This window comes from Chinchilla lanigera, unplaced genomic scaffold (assembly GCF_000276665.1).
Source record: "Chinchilla lanigera isolate Chin_1 unplaced genomic scaffold, ChiLan1.0 scaffold00015, whole genome shotgun sequence".
NCBI classification, from domain to species: domain Eukaryota; kingdom Metazoa; phylum Chordata; class Mammalia; order Rodentia; family Chinchillidae; genus Chinchilla; species Chinchilla lanigera.
Window position 1 is genome coordinate 8,104,348 of NW_004955416.1, and position 11,655 is coordinate 8,116,002.

The 11,655-nt window shown below is 42.7% G+C and overlaps 1 protein-coding gene across 1 annotated transcript in view; it reads left to right on the forward strand.

Annotated features, from left to right (window-relative positions):
* Chp1 (calcineurin-like EF-hand protein 1) overlaps positions 1-11,655 on the forward strand; it is a 41,572-nt gene that overhangs the window by 14,314 nt on the left and 15,603 nt on the right. The window contains exons 3-4 of the mRNA XM_013512484.1: positions 5,281-5,361; positions 9,955-10,082. Of these exons, the coding sequence (XP_013367938.1) occupies positions 5,281-5,361; positions 9,955-10,082 (209 nt within the window). The remainder of the gene's footprint in view (positions 1-5,280; positions 5,362-9,954; positions 10,083-11,655) is intronic.

Sequence of the window (11,655 nt, forward strand, 5' to 3'; positions counted from 1 at the left end):
GGAACCGAACTCACGACCTTGCGCTTGCCAGGCAGGCGCTTTTGCCGCTGAGCTAAATCCCCAGCCCCTAAGGAGGAATATTTTAAACAGTATTTGCCAAATTCATTTCCTTTTTTCCTATAGGCTTTCTTTTATGTGGACAACCTCTTTAGGCTGGTGTTTCACAGAATGTAAATATACTGTACCCTTACAAATCTTACTTTCTTCAGATGCCATTGTCGTTGGTTTTGATATTCCTTTAATGGACTCCTGTGACTAGTGGGAAGTGGCTTTTTTTTTTTTTTTTTTTTTTTTTTTTTCCTGGGAATTGAACCCAGAGCCCTTTTTTTATTTTATATTTTGGGACAGGGTCTCACTAAGTTGCCCAGACTGGGCTGAAACTTGTGATCCTACTGCTTCAGTCTCCCACAGTGCTTGGATTATAGGCATGTGCCATCATGCCTAGCTGGCCTGCTGTTTTTATTTTCTTTTAGGTGGGCAGGAATTAGGATTTATTAGTAGGCATAAGTAAGGTGGTGGCAGCACCATGCAACCTTCATGAGTGCAGGCTCGCCACTTGTCTAGGAGACATGGTTAGGTGTGTACGTGTTTGATCCGCAGCTATCTGATATAACCCTCCTCTCAGACACCATATCTCTTTTCAGACACGATATCACATTCATGCACATTAACCTTGGTAATATGCTCCTCCAAGCTGTGTGTCTTCTGGTGGACAGAGAACTTGAACTTGGTCTATGTAGGTTCTCCATTACATGCTGTCTAATCTGCAGCTTAGGGCAGATTGACATGATTTGGCCGTGAGAACCCTGGCCACGGAGCCCTTTTGCTTTCCAAAGGTGCTCCCCATAACTGTGTTGAACCTCGATTTGAGACAGCATGACATCAGCCACATGAACTTCCAGTGGAAAGGGCTGACTCCAAAGTCCCAAAAGCAACCTGTACACGCAACAGGCACTGTTCACTGAAGATAAAGCTGCTATTTGCAGTCATTGACACTGGGGCCCCTGGGGCCCATTCTTTAAAAGGTCGTTTAATTAATTACTCTTAAGTGCTGCTTCCCGTACCTGTTGGCTCACTGTCGTGCCTCACTGTGATTCTGCGGAATGACTCAGCTCTGCTGCAGCCTTTCTGCTTGTCACTGCAGAGAACAAGAAGAGGAGGAAGACTTCCATAATGAAGGAGAGCATTGTAGAGGGATGACAAGCCAAGTGTGATGGTGCGAGCTTGTGATCCAAGTTACTCAGGAGACTGAGGAACAAGGATTGCCAGCTTGAGGCCAGCCTGAACAACTTACCAAAACCCTATCTCAAAAAAAAAGTCTGATGCCAGGCGTGGTGGTGCATGCCTGTAAATCCTAGCACTCTGGGAAGGCGATGGAGGAGGATTGCAAGTTTGAGCCCAAGTTGGGCAATTTATATACTTAGCAAGATCCTGACTCAAAATAAAAAATAGAAAAGGGCTAGGCATGTCATTCAGTGCGAAGGCTCTGGGTTTGAACCTGAGAACTGGGTGGGAGGGTGTCTGGTGCTATAGCTCAGTGGTATATCTTTTGGCTAGTGTGTGTGAGCCCGAGTTCAACCCCAGGACTCAGGGAAAGGAGCCACCTCTGCCTACTAACATTCTCTCAAAGTCTGGTTTTTCAGCGCGTCCCTGTTCACTTGAATGTCTGGAAAACCATTCCTCACTTGTAGTTTCCTGCCTACAAAGGACGCTGTTATCTATGGTTTTAATCTCAGACTTGCCTCCTATCAGTAATATTTTCTTCTCAAAAAAAAACCTTTCAGGAGTATTTTCTGAGGTACGCTATGAGAATATGATGTTGCTATGTTTTGTAATTAGTACACACAAATCTATAATTGAAATGAAATTTTTTTTTTGTCTTTTTGAGACAGAGCCTTTTGAATTAGAGACCGGCATGGTGGTGGTGCATGCCTGTAATCCCAGAACTAAGGAGGCTGAGGCAGGAAGATTGCTATGAATTCGAGACCAGCCTGGGCTACAAAGTGAGCTCAAAGCCAAGCCTGAACTGCATAGTGAGACCCTGTCTCAAAAAAGACCAAAAAAAGAAAAACTTGTTACTACTACATGTTTGTAGTACATAAACTATTGCATTTGTTATAGAGATTGCACATCTTAATTCTTATTACATCTCCCTTCACTTCACCCTCCCTCAGCCTTAAGCATAATTTAAAAGAATATTGTTTCTTAACCTCTGTCAAAGATGTACATTTTGGTGATAATTTGGATGTTGTATTACAGGAAAAATTACATAATCAAAGCTGAGTACAGGGGCTGGGGATTTAGCTCAGCGGCAAAGCACCTGCCTGGCAAGCGCAAGGTCGTGAGTTCGATTCCTGGTATCGGAAGAAGAGACAAAAAATAAATTAATAAATTAAAAATTAAAAAGAAAAAAGCTGAGTATATGTTTGTTCAAATAAATTAGAACCTTACCTCAGTAATACTTTTTTTTTTTTTTGGTGTTTTTGAGACAAGGTCTGGCTATGCAGTCAGGCTGGTCTGGAGCTCACCTTGTAGCCTAGACTGGTCTCGAGCTCGCAATGATCCTTCCTGCCTCAGCCTCCTGAGTGCTGGGATTACAGGCATACGTCACCACACCTGCCTAATATTCGTTATCTTTTATCATACTGAGCAATCCAGTTATCTTTCAGTTTACCCACTGTTATAAAATTATTACTCTAAATAATTTAGAAGATTAAAATCTAAAGTCACTTTTCCAAGGCTTTGTGCTCAATCTAGGAAGTCAGTTTCTACCTGGCACCAGACGTGGTGAAGAGCCGGTTAAATTAAGCACTATGTAAATGTTAAACAATCAGAGGGAAAGAGTGTGCAGACTTCTGGATGAAACAGGAGCGTATTATGATCTTCCATCTTCATTAGCTTTTGGTATTTTTTGTCTTTGTTAGTAAAGTTCTGGGAGGGAGAAATCAGATTTATTCAAGTTTATGTTCTTTTTCTTTTTATCTGGAAATAAGCTTCACATTTACAGAACATTGCCATTGATTTGTGTAGAAATCATACAAGGAACTTTCCTATATCTCATATACAGATTGACCAATTGTTAACATTTTGCCACGTGCTTCAAAGTGTATTTCCTGTAACAAGGACTTCTCAGATCAAAATCAAAGAATTTGGGTGCAGCATTATTGTGTAATATTCCATATTCAATATGGTTCATGTTTCATCTTCAGCTATCACCCAGTGATGTCCCTTATGGACATCATTTTTTTCCTACTCCAAAGTCATACAGATAACTGTTGGTAGTCACCTTTGATCTGAAACACCCTACTGCCTTTCTTTTTGTCTCTTTGGTGCTGGGGATAAACCCAGGGCCTCACATATCCCAGGCAAGCACTCCACCACCAGGCTACATCTCCACCCCTTTTATTTATTTGTTACAGTTAATGTGATTAAAGCTATACAGCACCAGACCCAGTGTGACAGTGGCGTTTTTGAAGACTATACCATGAACTAGTGGCGGTGATGCACACCTGTAACCCCAGCTGCTCCGACGGTTCTGGCAGAGCTTTGTAGGACCGTGGCCAGCCCCACACAATTTAGTGAGACCCCGTCTCGAAATAAAAAAGCCTGGAGGTTTATCTCAGTGGTAGAGTATTTGCTTAGCATGTACAAGGTCCTGGATTCAATCCCAGCCCTCTAGCAAGGCAAAAATATATATATATATATATATAAAATCTGTTTTATACTTTTTCTTTTCATTTTTGGCTGGGGAGTGAACCCAGGGTTTCATGCACACTAGGTAAGTGCTCTCCCAGTGAGCTATATCCCCAAATATGTTTTTAGACAGCCTTGTATTCTTGGCACAGGGCATTAACCAAAGAATTTTTTCAAAAATTACCTATAAGCCTGGGGTTGTAACTCAGGCAGAATACTTGCTTAGCATGCTCCAGGCCCTGGATTCAACTCCCAGTGTGTAGACAAAACAAAAGAAAAACCTATTGAACAGATTTTTTTTTTTTCCTTGTGATGCTGGGGATTTAATCGAGGGCCTCGAACATGCTAGAAAAATGTACACTCCCAGCCGTATTGACCACCTTTGATAGAGCGACTTCCTTTCACAGAATTTAATATGGGAAAGACATGATTTTTTAGAAAGAGAATATATGTCCAGACTTAAATGCTTGGATCACATTTCTGCCACGTAGTAGTTGTGGCAAGGACAAGTTACTTCATCTCACTGACTCAATTTCCGTGGCTCTAAGAGCATGTGGGACAGAGCACTGGCATGAAGGAAGGAAGTGAAGTAGATGAACAGAGTAGAGCAGCACAGGGTGCGACACCCCCCCCACCCCCGTTACAGAAGGGCGCCTGTTCGTGTCTCCATTGAGGATTAAGTAGCTGCAGTCTGTAGAAGAGAACAGAGAAAACCTGGAAATAAGGAAATCATGTGGTTGTAGCACTGATTCCTTAGATCAAATGTCACTCAAGAACTCCTTGCCTTTCATAGGTGTTTAAGAACCCCCCACACCCACAGCCTTTGTACCACGCTGTATTACAAGCCTTTTTTTGTTGTATTTTTGTTTTTGTTGGACAGGATTTTGCTTGAACTCACTATGGCCAGTTTATAACTAGACATAATTGCTGGCCTTGAACTCACTAGCCCAGGCTGACCCCAAACTTGTGGCAGTCCTCCTGCCTCAGCCTCCGAAGTGCTGGTATTAGAGGCATGTGCTGCTACAACCAGCCCAAAGCCTTTTTACTTTTTGTTTTGAGACAGTCTGGATAAGTTACTGAATTGTCCAAGCTGTGCTCATACTTTTGACGCTCCTGCCTCAGCCTCCCAAATTGTTGAGATGTGCACCACCATGCCCAGCTTTGAAATCTTAACAAAGATGTGGAGGCTCCTTAAAGTTTTTATCCTGTATTCAAGTTCTGTGGTATTTAGTATCTTTCATTACCATTCACTTTCCAAACTTAATAACTGAAGACAAAATGGTAATGTTCAAGGAATCATTTACTAAGGAACAGCTTAGTGTTTGTGCGTACGTTGGCTTATTGATGTAACCTGTGTGCTGAATTCACTGGAATGTGGCATAATCAAATTTGGCTTCCTGCACCGCTGAGTTGGTACAAGAAACTCTTGGCAGCTACTGAAGGGCTATTCTTTGCAGTTATTTGGTGTAATTGCCACAGAAGTAAATTCCAAGAAATGATATTTTTGCTAGGTTGTACCCTGTTTCAGGCTAAAGGAATTCATGCTAAGGGCCAACAGTCTCTAACCAAAGGTGATTGTCTTGGCAGCCGGGAAGATTTCCAGAGGATTCCAGAGCTTGCCATCAACCCACTGGGGGACCGGATCATCAATGCCTTCTTTCCAGAGGGGTAAGTTGGGACACTGGTTTGACCTCCATCCTATGGCTATGTCAGCCTAAATTTATTGCTAATCTGAAATAAAAGATTTTAGTTGGATCATTTCAGGGCCCCGTCCCCATGATAAGAGACATCTCTAATTTGTCATATCTAGATTTATCTCTTGTGTTCTACTCTCCTCCCTGTTTTCTTTTGTTGTTTTGTTTGGGTTGGGGTTTTTGTTTTTGAGACAAGGTCTTGCTATGTAGTTCAGGCTGGCTTTAAACTCACTACAGTAGGCTGGGCGTGGTGGCGCATGCCTGTAATCCCAGCACTCAAGAGGCTGAGGCAGGAGGATCATTGAGAGTTTGAGGCCAGCCTGGGCTACAAAGTGAGCTCAAAGCCAGCCTGAACTGCATAGGGAACCCTGTCTCAAAAAGACAAAAAAAAAAAAAATAGATAAATAAATAAATAAACTCACTTACTCACTCACTATGTAGCCCAGGCTAGCCTTGAATTTGGTAATCCTCCTACCCTAGCCTTCAAGTGCTGGGATTACAGATGTGTGCCAGCCACCATGCTCAGCTTTTCCTCCCTGTTTTAAACTTCAGTGTGTATATGAATCTAGCTTCACAATTCTGTCTTTAATCTCAGTTTATCATTGACATAAAAGGACTTTTTAAAAACTTTTGTTTGGAAATAATTTCAAATTTGCAGAGAAATTGTAAAAGAAAGTTACTGAGCTGTTTTACATTTTTTATATTAAAAAATTGAAATCCAATGTGTAATTTTTTTTTTTCTTTTTGTCTGTTTCTCGGGTTTTTTTCTGGTACCAGGAATTGAACTCACGACCTGGCAAGTGCAAGGCATGGCGCTGTGCCGCTGAGCTGTAATTTATACTTGCAGCACGTACGAAGTCAGATTGAGTTTGTATTGAACAGTGCACCTCCGCCTCTGTGCTTGCCGCCCCTTCCTACTTCTCTCTCTCTGCCCCCTCCTTTCCTTTCTCTCCCCTCTCCTCTCTGTGCACACACGTGTATATGTGTGTATATACACATATATTCTCACATACTTTTTCTGTGTGTGTTCACATAATTGTATTTCTGTGCGGTGAACTTGATGGTAGCGTACATAGTCAGTCGTGGCCCTTTACCTCTGAATACTCCAGTGTGTGTTGACTGAGAACAGGGATAGTCTTTCATACAGTGATAATACATGTATCCATCTTGGTACTTCTTTTTCATAGTACTGGGTATGGAACCCAGGGTCTCATGCATGTTAGGCAAGTGCTCTACTACTGAGCTGTATCTCCTGGTTCTATACTTCTATAAGCTTAACATTGATAAAATATTTCTGTTACTCTCTTATATTTATTATCTAATATCCTGATCTGCTATTTTTTTTTCTAGTCAGATTTCTGTTCTATTATGTATACTCCATCTTGTCAGCTCATTCATTGTCTTGGTTATTTTTCTCTCGTTGCTGAGACAATATCCAACACCCAGCATTAAGGAAGGAAAGGTTTATTTAGCTTCCAGTTGGTGGAGCTTTCAGCCTATAATCAGCTGGCTCCAAGGCAGGGTGGCAGGACATAAGATAGCAAAATCAGCAAGAGCAAAAAGGGAGACAAAGCAAACCTCTTTTCCCTCCTTATATTGTATGCCAACTGCCCGCCCCAGGGTGGGTATAGCACTTACACCCATAATCCCAGCATTGGACCATGGATCAATCGTAAACTCTAGAAGCCCACCTCATGACTGCCTGAGGCTTTGCAGGTACATCTATATACAAACTGTATCATCCAGTAATCCCCTTCCTAGCATGTACCCCTCCAATATAGGATCTAGTCGGGGTCACCTGTCATGCCTCTTTAACCTTTAATCTGGAACATTTAAAGCTTTAATTTTACTTCCATGATAATTACTAAGAATATATTTCCTTCCCATTCAACACACCTACTTTTAAAGTAAAGTAGTATAGATTGTTTCTTAACTTGGGTTGTCTCATGTAGAACTAGACTTTGTGGGGGCAGTGCTGGGGATTGAACCTAGCGCCTTATGCATGTTAGGCAAAGCGGTCCACCACTGAACTGCATCTTCAGCCCACATCCCCTCCCCTCCCCTCTCCTCCCGTTTCCTCCCCTTTCCTCTTTACACAACAGGGTCTCACTGAGCTGCTCAAGATGGCCTCCAGTTTACAATCCTCCTACTTCATTCTTCTCAGTACCTGAGTTATAGACATGTGCTGCTATGTCCAGTTTATAACTAGACCTTTGATGTGCTTTGCTCCCTAACACACTGCCTTTAGAGTACTGAGTAAATATTTAGTAAGCTTACCGTATGGTCTTGTTTTAAGTAATCTCCTAAACAGTCTCTTCGTAGTTCCATGTAAATTGTTTATATGATCCAGCGGTCTTTAAAGTGTTGTGTAGGTACCAGTTTCTTCTTTGGTGTTTTTGTTTTCTTGAGACAGGCTGTCTATGTAGCTCAGGTTGGCCTTGAACTCACAGCAGTCCTCCTTCCTCAGCCTCCTAAGTGCTGGGATAATAGGTGCACCAACATGCCCAGCTGGTGCCAGTATAATAATGATATTATTGGTGAGGACACTACCAGGTAAAATGCTTGGAGAAAACGTTCTAGGACTCTGAGACTTGAGATGATGGGTTGAGAATGACTGCTGGGCATGTTGGCACATGTCTGTAATTCTAGCACTTGGGAGGCTGAGGCAGGAGGATGACCAAGAGCTTGAGGCCAGCCTGGGTTACAAGTGAGTTCCTGTCTCAAAAAAAGGGGCTGGGGGGTGACTGTGGGGATAGGGGAGCCTAGTACTCCGGCTTTTTGGCTTAGTTTGGGTTGGGTTGGGTTTTTGTTTGGTTTGGTTTGGTTTTTTTCCTTGAGACATGGTCTCACTATATAGTGCAGGCTGGTCTTGAACTCCCTTATATAGCCCAGGCAGGCCTCAAACTCAGGATGATCCTCCTGCCTCAGTCTCTCAAGTACTGGGATTACCATGTGCCACCACGCTGGCACTCAGTTTTTATAAAGACTTAGGCCTATTCTTTTCAAATTCATGTTGAGCCATAGTCATCTCATACCCTCCCTGGATTTCCCATCTTTTTCCCTAAACTGCCCTGATCACTTCAGGTGTCTTTGTGCTGGATTCTTCCATTTTTCTGCTTCCTTTTCTCATGCCTGCTGAGCATTCACTCCTGTCCAGAGATAATGCTCACAGGCATGCTTTGTTCCCAGACCTTTTGCAGTGGGCAGTAAACCCAGACAATCACTTTGTCAAATCGCTTTTTCTTCACATTTCATTAGTCACCGTAGTTACTTGGAAAAACAGCCCAGGAAAAGCTGATCTACTTTCTACCTGCCATCCGCTCCACCAGTCTCTGCAAGGAACCTAGGAGGGGTGCACATAAGGAAGCAGCGGACAGAACTGCCTGGGGGTGCGCTTTGCCTGGGGCAGGGGCTGTGGACACGCTGTGCCTCTGCTTCTTGCTTCACTAAGCAGATGCCTGGCCCCTGGGCTTTTATTTCTCCTCAGGGGATCATTTTTTTCTTTTGTTCTTTTAAGTTTGGGGTTTGATAGTAGACCTTTGTAATTACTTCCTTGTTATTTAGAGATGTTATGCTAAGTCATCTGTGTACTCCTTAACCTGTTTATCCTGCCATCTGACTCAAATCTTACTCCACATTACGTGATTCCTCAGATCTTACTTTTTTGACTAGGTTCTATTTCGTTAGTCATAGAGTAGTAGCACCCTGGAGGAACTAAAGGTCATTCTTCTAAGTACTGTACAGTGAGTTCATGAGCTAGCTTCTCTGCCAGCAGAAGGTCTGAATAGTGTGTCTACCTGGCATATAAGAGACCTATATACCTTATCTATTCAGAGGGACGTGCGAAGACTAGAACTTTTTTGAGGTAGTTATAAGAATCAGACCACCTGCTCTTCACATGGCTGCCTCAGGTAAACAGTTTATTAATAAATAAAGAATGTCACATGAGACATTCTTTGTTTAATAGTAAAGAATATTCTTTTGGGGTTTTTTGAGTCAGGGTCTTGCTAAGTAGTTCAGGCTGGCCTTGCACTCACTGTGTAGCCAAGGCTACCCTCAAACTCGCAGTGCGCGTCCTGCTTCTGCCTCCCACTCCTGGGATTACAGGTATACACCACTATGCCCAATTTAAGACATTCTTCATCTGTTCAAATTTTAGAGTTTTTTTCTGTTAGAGTTACAGACTAGCTTGTGGTACAATAAAAAGATTTTCTCTAGCCAGGCGTGGTGCATGCCTATAATCCAGCAGTCAGGGGGCTGAGGCAGGAGGATCACCAAAAGTTTGAGGCCAGCCTGGACTACATAGTGTGTTTAAGGGTAGTCTAATTTACATAGCAAGACCCTGTCTCAAAAGTAAATAAATAAATAAAATTTTTTAAAGCTCAAAATACAAAATTATCTATACAGAATATTTGTAATTATCTAGAAAGCAAAGAAGAATTAATGGAAGAAAATGTATTTATATTTGGGCTTGGATGTAGTTTGGTGGGTTCAAGCTCCAGCACCACAAAAAAAAAAGTCCCACCCTGATTGACATGGTTTTGTGTTTTTCATATTTCCTATCCAGAGAGGACCAGGTGAATTTCCGTGGATTCATGAGAACTTTGGCTCATTTCCGACCCATTGAGGATAATGAAAAGAGCAAAGATGTGAATGGACCAGAACCACTCAACAGCAGAAGCAACAAACTGCATTGTAAGGAGCTGGAGTCACCTGGCCTAAAATACTTGCTGCTTATTTCTTATAAGTCATGTGTTTCACAATATTTATAGGAGCAGAGTGTTTAAGTGCTCAGACCTTGGGGCTACACTGGCTGAGTTTCAGTCCCAGCTTTACTGCTTATTGGCTACAGAACTTTGGGCACATTACTTAAGCTCTCTGAGCCTCACTGTCCTTTTCTGAAAAGTAAGCTTTTAAGGGATTCTGTGGGAGATTGTCATAAGGATTTAATGGGGGTTTTTTGTTTTGTTTGTTTTTTGTTTTTTTAAGACAGAGTCTCTCTGTGTAGCCCAGGCTGGCCTCAAACTCATGGCAATCCTCCTGCCTCAGCCTCCTGAGTGCTGGGTTGGTTACAGGGATATGCCACCATGCCCAGCAGATTAAAAATATTATAAGGAATAAAAATATGCCAGGTGCTTCAAAGTACCTTACATATAATAATTATTCAGTAAGTATTACCTGTTTTTTTCTTTTGTTCTATTGTTTGAGACAAGTTCTGACTGTGTAGTTTAACCTGGCCTTGAGCTCACTGTGTAGCTTATACTGACCTTGAGCTCACTGAATAGCCCAGGTAGGCCTTGAACTCGTAGCAGTCTTCCTGCCTCAGCCTCCCTGGTGGGGGGATTACAGGCATGTGTGCCACCACACCGAGCCACCTCCTGTTATCCTAATTTGCTGTGTGCCTAATGAATCCCAGAGACTCTTTTAAGTACTAGATTGATAGTAGCAAACAAGACGCAGTCCCATCCCTAAGGCCTACTGGGAGTCTACTTGTCTCAGAATTTGTTTGTCTGTATGTAAGTAGGGGCAGATAGCTAGATTAGTGCAGCACTGAATTTTTTGTCCCCATGCCTCTTTGCCCCCTGTATCTAGACACCCACTAAATTTTGCTTCTACCCCTGTTGGTTCATGGGATACTGCCTGGTCCTTTACAACACTTTACCAGGAAGCTGAAATTGAATTTCTCTTCCCTTCTAACACAAGTTGAAAGTGCCAGTCTATGAAACTGTTTTGACAGAGGGGACTTTTTGTTGCCCCTCTTTGATGTCTTTGAGAAGCGCTGGACTGATTTTAGGTTTCTAGGTTGGGCAACCTTTGCGAAAGACTATGGAAACTCATTTATCAGGGCTGACAGTCCAATTTTTTCCTCAGTCAAAATGTGGAACTCAGAAAGAATTGCTGTAAGTCATCTCGGGTAGGCGTTAGATGGTGCCATGTGACCAGGATAGGCACGTCTGGTGGGGTGGGCTCTGTGGCCAAATGCAGGCAGTGGCTAGCTGGAACTGGCTCAGTTGGCTGGAAGTAGATGAGTCAGGAGTGGAGAGTGAAGCTGTAGGTGTTGGCAGCAACTGCAGCGGCCAATGAGGGTGCCAAGGCTGAACTCTCAGGAGGAGAGTTCTTTTTTCCTCTTTTTTCTTTGAGCAGTTTGGTTTCATTTTTAACTCCATAATCTAAGAAGAGCCCTTTTTTCTGCAGTCAGGAACTGTGGGTTTTAACTAATTAGTTTCTGTTATGGTTTGTGTCTGGGTGTCCCCCCAAAGCCTCATGC